The 22477-nt window shown below is 43.6% G+C and overlaps 1 protein-coding gene across 3 annotated transcripts in view; it reads left to right on the top strand.

Annotated features, from left to right (window-relative positions):
* Window positions 1-1137: 1137 nt before the first annotated feature.
* FAM120A (family with sequence similarity 120 member A) overlaps window positions 1138-22477 on the top strand; it is a 115832-nt gene continuing 94492 nt past the window's right edge. Inside the window, exon 1 of one of the 3 annotated variants that reach the window (XR_015131938.1) lies at window positions 1138-1832. Coding sequence is in view for 1 of the 3 variants with exons in the window: in XM_086315631.1 (XP_086171757.1) it covers window positions 1359-1832 (474 nt within the window). In the remaining 2 variants the exon portion in view is untranslated. The remainder of the gene's footprint in view (window positions 1833-22477) is intronic. The other 2 variants (XR_015131937.1, XM_086315631.1) reach the window with 2 other exon arrangements.

Consider the following 22477-nt stretch of genomic DNA (forward strand, 5'->3'; position numbering starts at 1 on the left):
AGCAGTAAACCCAGCAGGCAGTAGGGTCAATCTGCCACTTTTCCAACTTCCTCAGAATTACCACCCTACTCCTTGTGAACAACCGAAACTCTGGAGAGTTATTTCCCAAGTTAAAGATACCGATGCAATTAAGGTGAGAGAGCGGTTGATCATTTCTAAAACCCGGTAACTACACTTGGGCACACAGCGCAGAAACTGATTCCTTTCTCCGTTTGGGACTTCTGCTCACTCCTCCCCCTAGTTACATCCGGACTTCCAGGTCCTGACCACCTTTCCCTCTGCAGCCGCCTCGGCCAGAGCACTGGTCCCACCTCGGGATGACTGGCCCTGTGGGACCAGGACGGGATCTCTTTGGGGTGATCAGACCCCAGGCATTAGGCCTTCTCAGATGACTGGCTCTCAAAACGAACGCTGCCTCCCCGAGTTGACGAGATCCCAAGATTGGGTTGAGGCCTCTTCAGGGTGAACCAGCTCCAGGGGATGGAACTTGGGACTCCTCAGGTGGCCGACTCCCGAGAATAAGGCCTTCTCGGGGGTGACCGGGCACAGGGACAGGAAGGGGCCTCCTCTGGGTGACCGGTCCTTGGGAACGAAACAGGGCCTCTTCGGAATAACGGGACCCGAGAAGAAGATGGGGCTTCCTTAGGGTGACTGACTTCCGGGATGAGGCTTCTTTCAGGGTAACCAGATCCGTAGGTCCGAACGCGGCCTCCTTGAGGTGACCGGCTCCGATAGTGGACGGGGACAGGGCTGCCTGACCGGCTTCCGGGGATAAGGCCGTCCCGGGGTGGCCAGATCCTGGAGCCGGGATGTGGTCCTCGGTGACCAGCTCTGGGATACCAGGAAGGGGACGAGATGAAGCTACCGCCCCGACATCTCCTGGGAACTCGCGCAGGCACAGCTGCGTCCCTTGGGCCCAAGGGCTCCTTTCCCTGGGCTGGGCCTCGCGGACTCTGCCAAGGCTGGGACCGAAGTTCGAAGCCGGAGTCCGAGTGCTGCGCCGCCGGGAATCGGCCCCTCTTCTGGTTACCGGCCCCTCAGTTCGCAGCACCGCCTCTTCCGCCCCTTCCGCCGGCCCGCGTACGTCAGCTGGCGCCGCCCCGCCCCGCCGCTGCCTGCCCGCCCGCCCGCGCGAGGCCGCCTCAGCTTGGCCTGGGCCTGGAGCGGCGCACGGCGCAGGTCCCTCCCCGCCATGGCCCTGGGAGGCGGCAGCACATGGCGGCCGCAGCGGCCATGAGCGCGCCCGCGGCTCGGCCCGGCCCCCCCTAGAGCCCGCCGCCCCGGCCCCGGCCCGCGCCACGGCCCCGCCGCCCCCGGCCCCGCCGCCCCGCCGCCCCGCGCCCGCCGCCGCCGCCGCCATGGGCGTGCAGGGCTTCCAAGACTACATCGAGAAGCACTGCCCGAGCGCCGTGGTGCCGGTGGAGCTGCAGAAGCTGGCCCGGGGCAGCCTGGTGGGCGGCGGGCGGCAGCGGCCCCCGCACACGCCGCTGCGCCTGCTGGTGGACGCCGACAACTGCCTGCATCGCCTCTACGGCGGCTTCTACACCGACTGGGTGAGCGGCGGCCAGTGGAACCACATGCTCGGCTACCTGGCCGCGCTAGCCAAGGCCTGCTTCGGCGGCAACATCGAGCTCTTCGTCTTCTTCAACGGCGCGCTTGAGAAGGCGCGGCTGCACGAGTGGGTCAAGCGGCAGGGCAACGAGCGCCAGACGGCGCAGCAGATCGTCAGCCATGTCCAGAACAAGGGCACCCCGCCGCCCAAGGTCTGGTTCCTGCCGCCCGTCTGCATGGCGCACTGCATCCGCCTGGCGCTCATCCGCTTCCACGTCAAGGTGCGGCCAGCCGGGCGGGCAGGCGAACTGGGGTCCGCGTGGGCCGGGGGCGGGGTTGGAGACTGGGGCCGGGCGTAGGTCTACGTGAATTTAAGGGGTCGCTTGAATTTAAGGGAGGGTGGGTCGGGGTTAGACTAGAGTTTGGGGGACCAGGGATGGGCCAGGGGTCTGGGCCTGAGTCCGGGTTTGGGGTCTGGGGCCAGGGTCCAGGCCTGGGTCGGAGTCTGGAATTCGGTTGGGGTCTGGGCTCTGGGCAGGCCAGGGTCTGAAGTTGGAGCTGGGTCGGGTTTGGGGGTCTGGGCGCGGGGGACCGCAGGCGCCTCTCTCCTCCAGGTCTGACCTGCTGCAAAATGGACGCGCCGCCTGGAGCCCGGCCGGCTGCCGGGTGCCCGGGGTCTGGGAACCTCGACTGCACCAGGCCGGCCGAGAACCGTAGGACCAGCGGATAGCTGCAAGCTTGGAAGGTGCAGTGCCACTCGCGGAGATCCCGAGTATTCCTCCACACTTTGAAGCAGGCATATTACTAACCTGAACTTTTACGAGACGCCTTTTTCGATTTTGGAAGGCTTGAACAGCAACAGGTTTTTTGTGGGAGCAAGTGAACTAGATGGCGACAGGAAGGGGTCTCCAGCCACTGCCTACTGCTGTCACCCCGGTTCGACCTGGGCAAGGTCTGTGGAGTTGGTTTTCTCTTGAGAACGCAAGGCTAGGTCCAGGTTCCCAGTAAGGTAACAGTTTTTAGAGAAATTGTCGGGTTTTTGTGTGTTGGATTTCAAAGAATCATAGTTTGACATGATTGACATGATGGAATATTGTCGGTGCTACGATTTAGTCTGCGTGAAAAAGTCTTTGGTTCTGTGTGTCTCATGTGAAAGGAGTGGTCCAGGATCAGGCAAAGTCAGTGAATCAGAGTTTCCAGGATTTATTTCTCTCTGCACGGTAAGAACTCCACCACTTTGGGCTGTGCACTCAGGTAATCAGAGCTTTGGCTGTCCAGCATTCTGCTCTCCTTTTGGCAGAGGGCTCCTCCCTGAACTCAGGCCAAGGAGTGCTTCAGGACCTAGCAGCTAGGGCAGAGATAACATGCAAACCAGTGACCCTTGACTTGAGTGTTGATTGCTTCGTTTTTCATCGTTCTTCGTTTACAGTTCTTAAATTCTTCGTTTTATTTTTCTGAGTTTGGCCACTCTGCCTTCCAATGTGCTTATTATTCCTTTATTTCTGCTTGAACTGTGTTTGATCCCAAAGTTTGTGAAATTCGAACTTCCTGACTGCTCTTGCCTGTGCTGAGATGGTGGTGGTTAAGCCTAAAGTGATAGCGGAAGTCCCACCCCGATCCTAATGCAATTGGTGACAGGGTTTCTAAGTCTGCGGGTCGAGGCTGCTGGAAAAGCTGCTATTGGTCTGTGAATATGGCAGAGACCTAGCCTGCGTCCCTGGGGAAGATCGGGTGAGAGCAAGGGACTGCTGTTGGCATTATCTGCCCTGGAGCCAGGGCTCTCTGAGAAGTAAGACAGTGTAATTCCCCGGTGTGATCCACCTCCAGAAGATGCTTTGAGTGTTAACACTTTTGTCTTGTACAAAGATGGAAACTACTTACTACTGAAAAGACGATGAGCTTTTTAGTCAAATGGCTTTCCAAGGAACATCATAAATTTTACTTAGGATAAGATTCAGTGTTTGAACATGGTCTCTATCTTTTGAAAGAACTGCTATCTACTTTTTTAGTTGTAAAATTTCTTGATATTTGTCTTTGCGCCCCTATAAATGTCTCACCTGCTAGGTGCTTAGAATTTTGAGTAAGAAACTAGAATTAAGATCATTACTTCCATTTAGGTTTCTGGACTCAAGATATAATTGAGTGTATAATCACTTTGCTTTAGATAAACTTTGAATTCCTGATATAGAATCACAATATAATGTTAATTTTACAGTTTAATATAGTAGTGACTCAATTAATTCCCTGGTGTACACTTACCAGGCAGGCTCACCTTTTTGGAAAATGCCTAAGAAATTTAGCTGCTAAAAATTTCTCAGCAGCCAAATGAGAGGTCAGGAAGTTTTGGTATAGTGATCTGAAAAGAAAAAAAAAAAGCTTTCTGTTTCCTCATTGAAGAATCAACTACTCTCCCTTGTAGACTGCCCTCTCCTTTTCAGATGTAATTCTGATAAACTTAGTTACCTGTTTCTAAAGTCAGCTTGAGAAAAGGCTGCAGAGGAAAGTCTGCCATAGGCAAGCGCACCATTAATAGCAAGAAGTGACACTTTACAAGGGAGAAGATAGAAAATGCTATAAAAAGCACACGTAATTCTGAGGCATCTTTAGAAACAAATGAAACAACCCTATGTACTTCAGTAGCCCCTGAGGGGTAGTATGGTTTACTCCATGAGGATGGTTTGGGGGAAAATGTATGTTCAGCATTTTCTAAGGAAGTGAAACAGCATATACTGTTTTTTAGAAAAATGCCTATTAAAATGGTTAAGTGAATTAAAACCATGATGGCATATCACTACATACTTGTTAGAATGGCTAAAATAAGTAATTCCGGCAATGCCAGAATGCTGGCAAGAATGCTGAGCAACTGGAATCGTCCCACATGGCTGGTGGGAATGCAAGATGGTATGCCACCCTGAAAGATAGCTCCCTTAGTTTCTTATAAGATAGGTTTACCATAATGATCCAGCAGTTGTACTCCTGGGTGTTTTCCTAATGAAACTATTATTCACAGAAAAACTATACTTGATTGTTCGTAGTAGTTTTGTTCATAATAGCTCAAACTGGAAGCAAGCAAATATCCTTTAAGAGGTAAATAGTTAAGTGATGGTACCGTGCAGTACTACTTAGCAGTAAAAAGGGAGAAACTACTGATACACACAAGGAAGCCAGGCTCAAAAGGTATGATTCTATCTGTATGACGTTCTCTTGCAGATAAGGCTGTAAATGGGGACCAGATGACAGGTTACACGAAGATGTGAATATAAAGGGACAACAAGGGAGAGCTTTTTGAGGTGATGGAACTGTTCTGTAGCCTGATGGTTGTGGTGGTAGCATGGTTTTAAAATTGTAGAACTATACATCAAAAGTAAATTAAAGTTAATTTTGTTGTATAATTTTTTTTTAAATGAAAAAAGGTTAAGTAAAAATTGGCAAAGCAATTTACACAAGCATCTTACTGTATATAATGTTGGGCATATGAAGCATTTTTCTTATAAAAATCTACCATTGTATTGACCTCCAGGGTTCTGTAAACTGGCAGAAAGGCTTAATTTCCTGTCAGCTTTGCTTTGAGAAATCTTTTTTGGCTTAGAGGAGTATGTCTTCACTAGAGTAATAATTGTATTTCTTTAACCATTAGAAGTTGGCCCACACATCAGCTAATTTTGTTCAGGTCATTAAACTGCCTGGCCTGAATTTGGCTTCTGTTCGTTACGAGGAGCATTTCCTCTTGTGTGCCTTGAGTCATCATAACCTTTGAAACTTAGTGAGGACTGATGTTTACTTAAAAATCTTGGTGGCATTAAGTTCCTGGAACTTTCCTAAATGTTTCTTCCTCAAGACTTGTGGTGGTGTTGGTGTGCAGGTTTATAATGAAGTCCTTGTATATTCACTGAGATCTCTCGTAAAGCCAAGTTGGTGTTTTAAGTCACTGGAAGAATGTGAGATTAGGCTGTGGCCTGAGATCTTGTGGTGATGCTCTTTCTTTGTGTCCTTGATGGGGGTAGAGGGACTACTCTGTAGGGGTCCAGTTCCATGCTAGGTTCTCTCTCATGGTGCTGTCTCTTTTAGCCCTCAGTGTTTTGTTGCTAATTTTATATGGCAAGAAATGGGATTGCTGATTGAGCAGTGTCTGGGGCAAGGTAACCAGTAACCTCTTTAAGAGGGAAGTAGTGTGCTGAAGTCAAAGTTCAGTTTCATTGTGTAAGAATGCTATAGGGGTGTGCCTACCTGCAGTTCACTCTCAGGTCAGATCTGATAGCAAAAATGCTTTTGCTAGATAGCACAGTTTCTATCCAGGAGACACTGAAAACTAGCAATATACTTTTATTCTTAAAGATCACTAAGCTCAACATTCAGAAAACTAAGATCATGGCATCCGGTCCCATCACTTCACGGGAAATAGACGGGGAAACAGGGGAAACAGTGTCAGACTTTATTTTTTGGGGCTCCAAAATCACTACAGATGGTGACTGCAGCCATGAAATTAAAAGACGCTTACTCCTTGGAAGGAAAGTTATGACCAACCTAGATAGCGTATTCAAAAGCAGAGACATTACTTTGCCAACAAAGGTCCGTCTAGTCAAGGCTATGGTTTTTCCTGTGGTCATGTATGGCTGTGAGAGTTGGACTGTGAAGAAAGCTGAGTGCCAAAGAATTGATGCTTTTGAACTGTGGTGTTGGAGAAGACTCTTGAGAGTCCCTTGGACTGCAAGGAGATCCAACCAGTCCATTCTGAAGGAGATCAGCCCTGGGATTTCTTTGGAAGGAATGATGCTGAAGCTGAAACTCCAGTACTTTGGCCACCTAATGCGAAGAGTTGACTCATTGGAAAAGACTCTGATGCTGGGAGGGATTGGGGGCAAGAGGAGAAGGGGACGACAGAGGATGAGATGGCTGGATGGCATCACTGACTCGATGGATGTGAGTCTGAGTGAACTCTGGGAGTTGGTGATGGACAGGGAGGCCTGGTGTGCTGCGATTCATGGGGTCGCAGAAAGTTGGACATGACTGAGCGACTGAAATGAACTGAACTGAATTGATCAGGGAATACTTAGAACTCTAAGTTGACCACATTATAAGTCAAACCAGCCATCCATTTAAAATACTCATTTAAAATTACCTATTTTCTTCAAGTGTGCCAGTTTGGTGACTGGTTTATTTCATTTAGCCTAATGTCTTCAAGGTTCATCCATATTATAACACTGGGTCAGAAGTTCCTTCCTTTTTTCTGTCTCTGTTGTGTGGATGAACCACATTTACGTCATGGATTCTTGGGTTACTTTCCCCTTGGGCTATTGTGAAATAGCCAAGTGAATAGCACTGATGAATAGTGCTCCTGTGAACACGGTTGTGCAAAAATCTTTTGGGAGTCCCTGTTTTCAGTCCTTTGGGATATGGACCCAGGAGTGGGATTGCTGGGTCATTTGGTATTTCTATGTCTCAAGGAATCACCATACTGTTTTCCACAGCAGCTCCCTATGTATATTCTATATATCATATATTATCATAGTAGTTTTAGTTTTAACGTTAATGTGATCGCTACATTATTCAGCAATTTTGCTTTCTTTATAAGTATATAAACAGTCTTTTGCTGTCTGTACTTACAGTTCTGATTCTTTTTAATGCCATGGTGTTCCATAATTTATCCATCTCCTACAAATGGTATGATACATATGCTTGGTGGGTCCAAGAGTGTGCACATTTTAAAAGCCTTACAAAACTATGGAGGTAACTTTGCCAGACCTTGAGATTTTTCAAGGAAGTCAGAAGTCCAGATTTTTATTTGAAATCATCCCATTTAAAAAAACACCTTTGAGCCAAGCAAAATGTACTCCAGGCTAGATTCAGCTCTTAAGACACCGATTTGTGACTTTAAGCACTGATATTTATCAACAATTACCACCCATTTCTAAACCCCCCCCTGCACCCCGCTTCTGGCCTTTTTTACGATTAAAGTTAGACTTATCAAAGCCCACTGCCTCTTCCCTTCTGCCTTGCTGAACCCTTTTTGTTTATCAAAGCACTTCCATTTCCTGGAATGAGTTGCCGTTTCCTTCTCCAGGGGATCTTCCCAACCCAGGGATTGAACCCACATCTCCTGCACTGCAGGAGGATTCTTTACCACCGAGCCACCAGGGAAGTCTATATGTGCATAGTATCAGCCTCAAAAGAGATAATATTGGGGTTTATGAGAAGAGTATATAACAGAGAGGGCTTCCCTGATGGCTCAGTGGCAAAGAATTGTGGGTTCAATCCCTGGGTTGGGAAGATCCTCTGGAGAAGGACATGGCAACCCACCCCAGTATTCTTGCCTGGGAAATCCCATGGACAGAGGAGCCTGGCAGGTTACAGTCCATGGGGGTCTCAAAAGAGTTGGAAACGACTTAGCGACTAAAAACGAAACTATGCACGTACTTTTTCAGCTTTTGAGAGATTCCAGTGCACCCTTTTACTGTTCTTAAAGACATGAGCAGCTAGTTTAGCTAGTTTTATATACTTGGAGATTATTTCTACAATATCCAATTCAGCACACAAACTGATTATTTTCATCTCTCATCTGGCCTCAGATTACTCACCTCTAGTGACTGTTGTAATTTCACTTTAGCTACCCTGGAGTTTGTTCCCCATGATTATCAGGAAGAATGATAAGACTTCAAACTGCATGCTCCCCCGCCCCGCCAACCTGAGCACTACTGATGTATCCTTCATTCTTTTTTCACTTTCCACAATTTTTCCTTCTCCCAGTCTGTTCTGGTTTCACTTTTAGCCCTAACTGGTTTGAACCTCATGGTTACCCACTTCAAAGTTACACTTAACCACCCTAGAATCATCTTTGGCATTTTTATCATTCCATCCTCCACTCCCTGCAGTATGACACGTCAGTTCTAGCCCAGCAGCCTCTCACACTTTTCTTCCTCGTTTCTAGTATCCCCAACATGTGAACTCACCAAATTTACCGAAAAGGCATAAGTCCTTGCAAACGTGCTGGTGGGTTGTAAAACCGAATTATTGGGTGTTTATTGGCATTTAAAAAGTTGACACAGAATAAAATAGAATAAAAAGTAGAATACAAGACATATACTAAGGGTAAGTATCATTATATTAAAGTGTGTCTTTACTGTGGGTGGTCTCTGGATCGCCTCTGGATCTGACTGGGCCCCCACGCCTGGTGTCAACAGGGGAACTCCTCTTGTACACAGTGTCAGAGCAGCCTGCAGGGTCGTCGGGTGAGTCACTCCTGGCAGTGACTAGAACGGAACCCGTAATCCAAACTTACTATTTAGGCTTTTAGACCCTCCTGCAGTCTGAGTCCATTCTACCTTCTGTCACATTCACAGTTCTTCTATTATACTTTTAAAATGCTCCCAACCAGACTGTTCACTGTTTCCTGACTGATGTTGCTCCCTCTTGTCTACCCCACTTTTGCTTGTTAGAATTTTACTTCTACCACAAAGCCCATCTCAAAAGCTTTATTATAGCTACCTGTGTATGTATCTCTCCCACTAACTATAAGCTACTTGAGACTGGGGACTAATTTTACTCCTCCTTTATGTTTAGTATAGGCATTCAGCTTGTTAATCATATATTTGCCTTGTTCTATTTATATAGGCAGACGAATGTAATTATTTTCTTTTAAAACCTGGATCAATGGCCATTAAGTAAGATTTATTTTCTCACCTTAAATTTCTTATACTCTCTTTTCTGACTTGTTCCCAATGATGATTCACTCTCCCTTTAGCAAATATTGAGTGCCTGTTATAGGCCAGGCATGAAGGAGTGAATATAACAGAAACAAATGGAATTCTTTAAGGCGTTTAATGGAAGCTGGGGCTCCTTTTCCCCAGTCAGTGTTTGGAACTTTCTTGGATGCCATAGGACAGTCTGTTTAGTCAGTGAAGAGTAGTGAGTGGTTCTCAACTGGGGCTGAGGACTGGTGGTTTTGACAGTGGGTAGAGACATTTTTGATTGTCACAACTGAAGGCATTTCAGCTGCAGGCTAGGAATGCTGCTAAATGTTCTACAATGCACAGTTCAGCCCCGCACTAAAGAATTGCCCATTCCCAAATATCAGCAGTGCCAGTACTAGGAAATCCTGGTGATAACAAGTCAGAGAATTCTAGGCTTTGGGCCTTAGTGAAGCCATAAAGTGTTTGAAACAGGAAGAGAAGTAATTAAAAAGAGTTGCAACTTAGTTTTCTAAATAAGATACATAAATATACGTACCTTCTCTCTAATATATTTTTAGACCCACATTTTGTTTTATACAGTGAGAATTCATACAGTGGACAGGAATTAATTAAAACATACTACACATTCCAGTCTTAGTATGAAATTGACCACAGGAATAAATGCCTTGTAATATGAAGAGGAGTTACTTTTTTAAAAAGTTGAGATGTAGTGGGCATTCAGCATTATATTAGTTTCAGGTGCACAGCATAATGATTCGTTATTTTTATATATTTTGAAATGATCACCCCGGTAAGTCTAGTTAACATTCATCACCATACATAGTTATTCTTTTTTTTTCTTATGATGAGAATTTTTAAGCCTTCTCAGCAACTTTCAAGTATACTCTGCTTAGTCTCTCAGTGGTGTCCGACTCTTTGCAACCCCATGGACTGTATGTAGCCCGCCAGGCTCCTCTGTTCATGTGGATTCTCCAGGCAACAATACTGGAGTGTGTTGCCGTGCCCTCCTCCAAATAGAGATGACCCTTGAAGAGCACAAGTTTGAACGGTGCAGCTCCACATATATGTGGATTTTTCCTCAATAGTAAATATTACAGTCCTACAACCAAATCTGTGGTTGGTTGAATCAGTGGATGCAGAACCACGAATGGAGGACTAACTATAAAGTTATACACAGATTTTTGACTGTGTGGAGAATTGGTGCCCATAAACACCTCCCTTCTGGTTGTTCAGGGTCAACTATAACTGGAAGTTTGTCCCTTTTTATTTCCATTACCTATTTTCTCAACCCTTACCCTAGGAAAGTGATGCTTTAGGATTTGGAAAGTTAATTTTCCAATGGATTTATAGGAAGAATTTTATAAATAGAACAATTAAATGTATTAATCAGAGTTCAGATAGAAATACTCTAAAATCCTGCAAATGTCTCTGTATAGCTGACATTGTTTGTTTTTAACTTATGTTTATGTTTTCCCAAAGAGTCTGCCTAACAACAACATTTTCTCTAGAAAGTCCTTTGATGAATGACCACCGTTACGCAGTCCCCTTTGCGAGACAGTGTTAGCAGAAAGATGGTAGAAAGTTTGTATTCAAACCCAGAGTCTTGTCATTTCCATAGGTAAGTAGTCTCAGCTTGGTTACCTGGTGCAGAGGCTTTATCTTTGAGTAAACCCTTTATGCTGCTTAATTTAGGAGTCGTGTTGAAGAATAAAAGGGGTGACTGCTTAGGGTAATTGGTTGAAGTTAGCCATCATTTCTCCCTTCTTATACGTGACTTCTATCAAACCTTGTTTCTAGGCATCTTAGAACTAGTGTAGAGTTGAATTTGGCACACTGATTTATCTGCAAAGGTGATGGTGAATCTGTAAAATTAAGGATCTGTGATCTAGAAGCGTGTTTCTTTTGTACCCTGGTTACTTGCCTCCCACTTGTCTCTGGAATAAATTTATTTCCTTGGAAAAATCGAAGCTACCCTGTTGATATTAGGCTAAGTATTGTGGGGAGATATACTGAAAGGGATATTACTGGAGGGTTGAGTTTTCATGGCTCTGGAATGTACTGTTCATCTCCATGAGCAGGAGTGCCAGCCAGTCCAGACAAGGAGGGCCTCACTTGACTGCTTGGATAAGCATAGGCTCCATGGGTTTTCAATCTCCTGTACTTATGTGGGGGCTTCCCTCGTGGCTCAGACAGTAAAGAATCTGCCTGCAGTTTAGGAGACCTGGGTTCGATCCCTAAGTTGGGAGGATTGCCCTGGAGAAGGGAATGGCTCCCCACTCCAGTATGCTTGCCTGGAGAATTCCAAGGACAGAGGAGCCTGGCGGATTCTCATACATGGGATTGCAAAGAGTTGGACATGACTGAGTGACTTTCACCTTCACTCCTGTGAACCATGCCTGTGTACTTATGTGAGCTATAAAATTTTTAAATAAAAGAGTTTGCAGGTGTCACCCCCGTAAAATAGATTGCATCAATCTGAGATTCATTTTTCTAAATTCCAAAACTTGAATTTTGATGTTCTGAAACTGGATTTTTAAAAAGAATAGTATTGCTAGGAGTTAACAGAATCATTAGATTAATATAGCAGGCTGAATAAACACTGAATACAAATGATGTTGGTATTTCTACATTCCTTTTATCATTTTATTTTTTATTTTAAAAATTTATGAAGTTTAACTTGCATTTCTTTTATGACATTTACTCTAATTTTTTTTTAAGCAGAGAAAGAAAAGAGTTTTATTTTGAATAAGCATTGAACCAGATTGCAGTTGCATCACAGACAACATGCTAAAGAGATTGCAAAGAAGAAATCTCACCCTTTTATGTAAGCTGGCAGATATCATATGTTACATATATATTGTCATTACTCAGAGGAAAGATAAAACTTCTCTTTTGACAAGTAGGAAGTTATGTCTTGGCACCAAGTGCCTAGGTTTCCTGAGAAGACAGGGAGATGGGGTGCCACTCTCTTTTTATCATTATATATTTTTATTGTTTAAATTGTGATAAGCTATGTACATAGCAAAAGTTTTACCATCTTAACTATTTTTAAATGGAATTAAGTACAAACTTCCCTTGCGTATATGCAGATGACTGATTCCAGGATCCCCCTCAGATACCAAAATCCAGAGATGCTCAAGTCCCTGATGTGCAGTGACATAGTGCAGTGAGTGCAGTCAGCCCTCCGTATCAGTGGATGCGGAACCACTTCCACACTGTCATGCAGTCGTCACTGCCGTCAATCTTCAGAACTTCCTCGTCTCTCCCAAGTGAAACTGTGCTCGTTGAGCACTAACTCCCCGTTCCCCTCTGCCAGCCTCTGGCAGCCACCGTTTTACTTTCTTGTTTCCATGAATCTGACTACCTCATGTGAGTAGATCACACAGAATTAATTTTTTTAACTGCATTTATTTCACTGAGCATAATGTCCTTGAGGTTCATTGTATTGTAGCATTTGTCAGGATTTCCTTCCTTATTGAGGCTGAATAGTAATGTGTTGTGTGGATAGACCCATTTTGCTTATCTGTTCATCTGTCAGTGGACACTTAGGTTGCTTCTACCTCTTGGCTATCATGAATAACATTGCTGTGAAAATGGGGGTGCAAATATCTGTTTGAATCCTTGCCTTCATTTCTTTTGAGTATATGCCCACAAATGGAATTGCTGGTTCATATGATGATTTTATATTTTGAGATGTGTTTTACCGTTTTCCTTAGCAACTGCATCATTTCACATTTCCACCAGCAGTGTGTGAGGATTCAGGTTTTTCCAAATACTCGCCAACACTTGCTTACTTGTCTTTTTTTTATAGTAGCCATCTTAATTGGTGTGAAATCATATCTCTTTGTGGTTTTGATATACATTTCCCTATGACTAATGAAGTTGAGAATCTTTTCATGTGCTACTCCCTTATTTTAAAAGAAATTGCTTTTCCTTGCTTTTAAGACCACTGTAAACAATTCTTATAGAATAACCAAGAGCTGTATAAGGTAAAAAACTTTGTTCAGCTACAATTTCAGATTTCCTGAGGAGGAGAGATTTACTTTTAGAAACATTGCTAATGTATGTCATGACACTGAAATTGCTCTTTAAACAACAGTAAAATCTTCCACCAAATTGGCACTGACTTTCATGTTCTCACTTTTCAGCTCAACTTGTTTAGTTCAGTCACTCAGTTGTGTCTGACTCATTGTGACCACATGGACTGCAGAATGCTAGGCTTCCCTGTCCATCACCAACTCCCGGAGTTTACTCAGACTCACGTCTATCGAGTTGGTGATGCCATCCAACCATCTCATCCTCTGTTGACCCCTTCTCTGCCTTCAATCTTTCCCAGAATCAGGGTCTTTTCCAGTGAGTCAGTTCTTCCCATCAGGTGGCCAAAGTACTGGAGCTTCAGCTTCAGTATCAGTCCTTCCAATGAATATTCAGGACTGATTTCCTTTAGGATAGACTGGTATGATCTCCTTGCAGTCCAAGGGACTCTCGAGTCTTCTCCAACACCACAGTTCAAAAGCATCAGTTCTTAGGTGCTCAGCTTTCTTTATAGTCCAACTCTCACATCCATACATGACTACTGGAAAAACCATAGCTTTGACTAGACGAACCTTTATTGGCAAAGTAATGTCTCTGCTTTTTAATATGCTGTCTAGGTTGGTCATAGCTTTTCTTCCAAGGAGCAAGTATCTTTTAATTTCGTGGCTTCAGTCACCATCTGCAGTGATTTTGGAGCCCAAGAAAATAAAATCTCTCACTGTTTCCATTGTTTCCCCATCTATTTGCCATGAAGTGGTGGGACCAGATGCCATGATCTTAGTTTTCTGAATGCTGAATTTTAAGCCAACTTTTTCACTCTCCTCTTTCACTTTCATCCAGACGTTCCTTAGTTTTTCTTCACTTTCTGCCATAAGCGTGGTGTCATCTGCATATCTGAGGTTATTGATATTTCTCCCGGCAATCTTGATTCCAGACTGTGCTTCATCCAGTCCGGCATTTCGCATGATGTACTCTGCATATAAGTTAAATAAGCAGGGTGACAGTATGCAGCCTTGATGTACTCCTTTCCCGATTTGGAACCAGTCTGTTGTTCCATGTCCAGTTCTAACTGTTGCTTCTTGACCTGCATACAGATTTCTCAAGAGGCAGGTCAGGTGGTCTGGTATTCCCATCTCTTTCAGAATTTTCCACAGTTTGTTGTGATCCACACAGTCAAAGGCTTTGGCATAGTCAAAGCAGAAGTAGATGTTTTTTTGGAACTCTCATGCTTTTTCAATGATCCAGCGGATGTTGGCATTTTGACCTCTGGTTCCTCTGCCTTTTCTAAATCCAGCTTGAGCATCTGGAAGTTCTCAGTTCACATACTGTTGAAGCCTGTCTTAGAGAATTTTGAGCATTACTTTCCTAGCATGTGAGATGAGTGCAATTGTGCAGTAGTTTGAACATTTTTTGGCATTGCTTTTCTTTGGGATTGGAGTGAAAACTGACCTTTTCCAGTCCTGTGGCCACTGCTGAGTTTTCCAAATTTGCTGGCATATTGAGTGCAGCGCTTTCACAGCATCATCTTTTAGGATTTGAAATAGCTCAACTGGAATTCCATCACTTCCACCAGCTTTGTTTGTAGTGATGCTTCCTAAGGCCCACTTGACTTCACACTCCAGGATGTCTGGCTCTAGTGAGTGATCACACCATCGTGGTTATCTGGGTCGTGAAGATCTTTTTTTGTATAGATCTTCTGTGTATTCTTGCCACCTCTTCTTAATCTGTCTTGCTTCTGTTAGGTCCATACCATTTCGTCCTTTATTTGTGCCCTACTTTGCATGAAATATTCCTTTGGTATCTAATTTTCTTGAAGAGATCTCTAGTCTTTCAGCTCTATTGTTTTTCTCTATTTCTTTGAATACATCACTGAGGAAGGCTTTCTTATCTCTCCTTGCTATTCTTTGGAACTCTTCATTCAAATGGATATATCTTTCGTTTAAATGGGTATCTCCTTTGCCTTTAACTTCTCTTTTTTTCTCAGCCATATGTAAGGCCTCCTGACAGCCGTTTTGCCTTTTGCATTTCTTTTTCTTAGGGATGTTCTTGATCCCTGCCTTGTGTATGGTTTCACAAACCTTCATCCTTAGTTCTTCATGCACTCTATCAGATCTAATCCCTTGAATCAATTTGTCACTTCCACTGTATAGTCATAAGGGGTTTGATTTAGGTCAAACCTGAATGGTCTAGTGGTTTTACCTACTTTCTTTGATTTAAGTCTGAATTTCGTAATAAGGAGTTCATGATCTGAGCCACAGTCAGCTCCCAGTCTTGTCTTTGCTGACTGTATAGAGATTCTTCATCTTTGGCTGCAAAGAATATAATCAGTCTGATTTCGGTATTGACCATCTGGTGTTGTCCATGTGTAGTCTTCTCTTGTGTTGTTGGAAGAGGGTGTTTGCTCTGATCACTGCGTTCCCTTGGTAAAACTCTGATAGCCTTTGCCCTGCTTCATTCTGTACTCCAAGGCCAAATTTGCCTGTTACTCCAGGTATCTCTTGACTTCCTACTTTTACATTCCAGTCCTGTATAATAAAAAGGACATCTTTTTTGGGTGTTAGTTCTAGAAGGTCTTGTAAGTCTTCATAGAATTGTTCAACTTCATCTTCTTCAGCATTAGTGTTTGGGGCATAGACCTGGATTTCTGTTTTGTTGAATGGTTTGCCTTGGAAATGAACTGAGATCATTCTTTCATTTTTGAGATTGCAACCATTCTGAGTACTGCATTTTGGACTCTTCTGTTGACTGCGAGGGCTACTCCTTTCCTTCTAAGGGATTCTTGTCCACAGCTGTAGATATAATGGTCATGTGAGGTAAATTCACCCATTTCCATCCACTTTAGTTCACTGATTCCTAAAATGTCGATATTCACTCTTGCTGTCTCCTGCTTGACCACTTCTAACTTACCTTGATTCATGGACCTAACATTCCAGGTTCCTAAGTCAAATCTACAACTGGGTGTTGTTTTTGCTTTGGCTCCATCTCTTCATTCTTTCTGGAGTTATCTCTCCACTCTTCTCCAGTAGCATATTGGGCACCTACTGACCTGGGGAGTTCATCTTTCAGTGTCCTATCTTTTTGCTTTTTCATGGTGTTCATGGGTTTCTCAAGGCAAGATAACTGAAGTGCTTTTCCATTCCCTTCTCCAGTGGACTATGTTTTGTCAGAACTCTCCACCATGATCCGTCCGTCTTGGGTGGCCCTACATGGCATGGCTCATAGTTTCATTGAATTAGACAAGGCTGTGGTCCATGTGACAAGTTTGGTTAGTTTTCTGTGATTGTGGTTTTCATTCTGTCTGACCTCTGGATAAGGATAAGAGGCTTATGGAAACTTCTGATGGGAGAGACTGACTGAGGGGGAAACTGGGTCTGCTTGAAACAGCTCTACTTGAGTAGGTAGTAAATAGCCTGAATAAGTCTTATGCATCTAAAACCTAGCGTCTAGAATTCTTTGGATAAAGGTCAGAGCCTGATTTTTTTTTTCCCCCCTCAGAATTTAGCTCAACTTATATCCTCTTCTGTTCAGGTTAAGTTACATCTTTTAAATCTGGCAGTTGGTTGGAGGATGTGTCACATTATCCCCTGAGCTGAAAATTATTCTAAAGAACGACATAGGGTATTTTTTCCTTTGTGTTAGAAAATCTAAGAACTTAGGTCCTGCATGAAAAGCATGAAGAAGCAGATCCTTTCTCACAGAGCTTACTAAAAGTAAATAGTAGCTGACATTTGTTGAGTGCTTATTGTTTGTGAATGATTCTGAGCTGTTTATGTGTAGTAACTCATTTAATCATCACGGCTACCCTCTAAGGTAGGGGAGTACTATTATTTTTACAGATGAAGAGATGGAAGTACAGGAAGTAGGTAGTGGAGTTCACCTACCTGGTGCCAGAGATACAAAACCTCACTGTACAAGTGCTTCTTCACTGGAGATTAGGAGTAAGGAACAGTGTTACTTTTTCATTCTTACTGGACTTTCCCCATAGCTGCTTTCAGCATTAATAAATAAATACATTTGCAAAGTAGCTTGAGAATTCTTTAGTCATTATTCTTTGTAAAAAATAGTGAATTTTTGATATATCTGCCTTTTTAATAATGAAAATTAAAACTGTTGAGATAAAAAGATTTACCTAAGATTCTGTGGCAAAAATATAGTAGCATAAAGTTACCCCTAGCTAAATATGAAGTACTTCATTGGGACCAAATATAGGGCGCTTTGCCAACTACTGAAGATCTTGAACATGAAGATCTTCTACTGAAGATCTTGTATACACTGTGTTTCTTGGTGACGCCGTGTTTCTGGGTGGAGAGGTGAGGTGAGATGTTTGGTGGTTCCCAGCCTGGTTGTGATACCAAAACACGTATCAGAAGTCAACACTGACTGCTCTATGCTGTGTACACAGGAGCTCCAGGGTTTCACACCCTTGATCTGGAGTCGCATTTTGATGCAGTGGTGATGGCAGCCATGGCAAAGATCAGTCAAGGCCTAGTGCCTTTTAAGGTGGTGGGTGGTCTTTGGTTCCTAGCCTGGGGTTTTCTGTAAGAAGGTATGCATAATTCCAAGTCTGGCTCACTCTGACAGGAGGCCTTAACCCCTTCTTTATCACCTGGAAGTAGGTAGGTCTCAGGGCTTAATTTTTTAGCTTATTTTATACTCTTTGGGAATTCAAATTGAAATAATCTTCCCAATTGTATTTGATAGTTTTTACTCATTTCTAAAATAAGAATTAAGAACTAGACACAGCGTGTTCATTAAACATCATGTGCCCAGTCTGAGCCAGGAGCTGGAAGGCTAGGGAATTGGAGAGACAGACAGAGGGACAGGGATAGAGCAGATAAGACGGGAAACGGGAGAGGGAGATGTTCGGACCAGAATAGAGACACACTCAGAGCAGAAAGAACAACAGATACCTGTTAGACCCTGATTCTCAGAAGCTTAGTCTCTAGAATTTAATTTTTATTTTTAATTAAATAACTGCCTCTCAGGCTTTGTTTTGATACAACCCAGGCATTTTCCTATCTTCACCCACACCTTGCATTGAGTCTTCTTTTCATCCCATCCAATTCTCTGCCCCAGATTCTTTACCAGGCTCTTTGATGTGAGTCTTGAAGAGTTGTTCACTGGACCTCTTACAGGTATTCTTGGTTGTTGGATTTTATCCATCCATTCATAGGTTTATGCCATCTGCGTTGGGCTTTCCTACCTCCCTCAGTTGGACTGTCTGGGGACCCAGAGTTATGTTTTCATATGATAGACTCTTGGAGACTTTGCCTTTCATGCCATTCAGTGCTTTGTTCCCCTGATGAAATAGTTTAAAACAGTCTCCCAGTGTCTTGCAGACTTTTTTTTTTTCTTTTAAAAATAAACTTACTTGGGAATAATTTTGGTTTATAGAAGAGTTACAAAAATGGTACAGAGAGTTCCTAAATGTCCTTCACTCAACTTCCATACATGTTAACATCCTAGTTAATAGTTTAAAAGTATTAAAACTAAAAAAATTAACATTGGTACCTCAGATATGCAGATGATACCATTGCTAATGGCAGAAAGCAAAAAGGAACTAAAGACCCTCTTGATGAGGGTGAAAGAGAAGAGTGAGAAAGCTGGCTTAAAACTCAACATTCAAAAAACCAAGATCATGGCATCTGGTCCCATCCCTTCATGGCAAATAGATGGGGAAAAAGTAGAAACAGTGGCAGATTGTATTTTCTTGGGCTCAAAAATCACTGTGGATGGTCACTGCAGCCATGAAGTTAAAAGATGCTTGTTCCTTGGAAGAAAACCTATGACAGACCTAGACAGTGTATTAAAAATCAGAGACATCGCTTTGCCAACAAAGGTCTGTATAGTCAAAGCTATGGTTTTTCCAGTAGTCATGTATGGATGTGAGAGTTGGACCATGAAGGCTGAGCACTGAAGAATTGATGCTTTCTTATTGTGGTGCTGGAGAAGAAACTTGAGAGCCCCTTGGACTGCAAGGAGATCAAACCAGTCAATCTTAAAGGAAATCAACCTTAAATATTCTTTGGAAGGCCTGATGCAGAAGCTCTAATATTTTGACCACCTGATGTGAAGAGCCATCTGATTGGAAAAGACCCTGATGCTGGCAAAGATGGAGGGCAGGAGAAGAGGGCAATGGAGGAGATGGTTCGATGGCATCATCAACTCAATGGACATGAGTTTGAGCAAACGCTGGGAAATGGTGAAGGACAGGGAAGCCTGGCGTGCTACAGTTCATGAGGTCACAAAGAGTCAGACATGACTGAGTGACTGAACAACAACAAGTGTACCATTAACTGCATTATGTATTTCATTCAGATATCTTCCATTTTCCACCCGTATCCGTTTTGGATTCCCTGTTGCCTTTAGGCATCTTGTCTCCCTTAGTGACCTCTGGCTTCTGCTAGTCTCTGTGTGACCTCAACATTTCGGGAGAATTGATCAGGCATTTTGTAGGCTGGCCTGCAGTTTGAGCTGTCCGATGTGTTCTTGTGATCTGGGGAGAATGCTGCAAGGACGCAGTGCCTGTACAGTGGTATTTACAGGCATCTGCTCGGTGTCACGTCTGTTGTCCCCTTTGCTGGTTTGGTTCTTTGGAGGCTGTCATAAAGTGCAGCATACATTCAAGGGAGGGGTGGGGTTAAATGGCACCTGTTGGGAAGGGGTTTTACATTACTATTTGAATTCTTCTGGGGGAAGAGTTGTCTCTTTTATTTCATGTATTTGTATCAGTATCGACTCACGTGTTCATTGTACACTTTGGTTATACCCAGCACTACGTTATTTGTTTTGTAGCACAGATTGTTTCAGCTTTGATCATTGGGCATCTTTCAGGTGGGCTTTTGTGTGCCGCTGACATACCCTGTCCTTTGTTTTGTGATCACTACCTTCCTTCCTGGCACCACAAGGTAGATGTCCCAGGCTTATCTTGGACTTCTCTGCCCTGGCGTTACCCACTTTTTTCCCAAAGGCTCTGGTCCCTTTTAGTGGAGAATGGTATTTAGAAACCCGATTGGAGCATAGATGTTCTTTCTCCTGGAGTGACTGCTTCTTGGCTCCCTGCTGACAGATAGGAGATGTATGTGTGTGTTTATAGACCAGCCCACGTGCACATGCTTACCTCTGATGATTTCTGTGACTGTGTTGTCATCTGTGGATCTCTCCATGGCTAGCCCAACACCATAGGAGCATGCTAGCCTCCTCCCTTTGCACATTTGTAACCCCGTTCTCTGACAGGGAGATACCCAGATCATCTCCCATTCCTTTACCCCAACCTGACACATGTGAAAATGGTTGCAGAGTTGTTCACCGGCACCACTGTGACAGACAGTTTACAGTACAGTTCAGTACATTTGTCAGTTTGCATCGGGCCTAGCGTTCCTGACTGCTGGCTAATTTTTTTTACATTGTGCATATTAAAGTTTATTCCGTGTATGAGGTGTACAGTGATGTGCGCTTGTACAAATGTAGAGTCATGTTGTATTCATCAACCAGACTCTTTCATTTAGGTGTTCTGTGAGGCTTTTATTTTCCTAATTGAGTAACTGTTAGACCATACTTCATTGTTCCTTTACTGAAAAGGATTTTATGTTTAATGTTCTGTACTCAGTCACGTCTGACACTTTGCAACCCCATGGACTGTAGCCTGCCAGGCTCCTCTTTCTGTGGGATTATCCCATCTAGAATACTGGAGTGGGTTACTATTTCCTACTCCAGGGGATCTTCCTGACCTGGGGATCGAACCTGCATCTTCTGCATTGGCAGGCAGATTCTTTACCACTGAGCCACTAGGAAAGTTTGCATTTCTGTTACCCTGTGGCTCTTAATGCCATGTAGCCTTTCCTCAGATAAAGGCATAATAGATGTTAACTAGTAGGGAAGAATACTAGAATTTTAGAAGGTGAAAGAACCTTGAAGATTCATGAATTTTACCTTCCTCACCAGATAGGTTGGGCATCAAGCCAGAACCGGAACTTGGACTTTTTGGTTTTCCTCCCCATCACTCACGGTACTTGAAATAGGAAAGATGAACAGGATGAAAGATGAACAAAGGGCACAGATTGCTTGACCTTGCTTTATTATGTTTATTATTTATTGAAGTACAGTTGATTTGCTTCCCTGATAGCTCAGTTGGTAAAGAATCCGCCTGCAGTGCAGGAGATCCTGGTTTGGTTCCTGGGTCGGGACGATCTGCTGGAGAAGGGATAGGCTACCCACTCCAGTATTCTGGCCTGGAGAATTCCATGGACTGTATAGTCCATGGGGTGGCAGAGTCAGACAAGACTGAGCAACTTTCACTTGCTTTACAGTGTTGTGTTAGTTTCTGGTGTACGGCAAAGTGATTCAGTTATATACCTTGCTTTAGATTTGAAGTCTGTGTTTTCTTAAGGGTGGGATTTCTTTATCTTTTGTTTTAGGAGATTAATCGGCCTTCCCTGGTGGCCCAGACGGTAAAGAATTCTCCTGCAATGCAGGAGACCTGGGTTTGATCCCTGGGTTGTGAAGATCCCCTTGAGAAGGTAATGGCTAGAGAATTCTATGGATAGAGGAGCCTGGAGGGCTTCAGTCTGTGGGGTTGCAAAGAGTCAGACATGACTGAGCAGGCTCCTTTATCTTTTGTTTTAGGGGATTAATTCTAGCAGACAACTATTTGTTTCATGTTAGATGTGCTTTGGGAGAGGATTAAGATATTTAATCAAGTGAACTTATAAAACAGAAACAGATTCACAGACTTAGAGAACAAATTTATGGTTTTAGGGTGAAGGAGGAGGATGGGGTAAAAGATACTTAGGGAGTTTGGGGTGGACCAGTATACACTGCTGTATTTAAAATGGATAACCAACGAGGTCCTACTGTATAGCACATGGAACTCTGATTGATGTTATCTGGCAGCCTGGATGGGAGAGGAGTTTGGGGGAGAATGGATACCTGTGTATGTATGACTGAGTCCCTTAGCTGTTCACCTGAAACTGTCACAACATTGTTAATTGGCTATAGCCCAATACAAAATAAAAAGTAAAAAAGAAAAAAGATATTTTTAATCACTTGCAAATTAGTCTTGTAGTGAATTATTAATAGTTCATTTACCTCACTTTTTAATGCCAGTCTGAAATCAAGTGTTCAGAATGAACAGGGAATTGTGTTTGGGAAAGAGTCTGTAGAAGAAGGAAATGACTGTGAAAAGTGCTACATCCCACTCTCTC

The sequence above is a fragment of the Bos grunniens genome, chromosome 8 (assembly GCF_055505025.1).
Source record: "Bos grunniens cultivar Pamir isolate PY7600 chromosome 8, Bosgru_T2T1.0, whole genome shotgun sequence".
Lineage (NCBI taxonomy): Eukaryota > Metazoa > Chordata > Mammalia > Artiodactyla > Bovidae > Bos > Bos grunniens.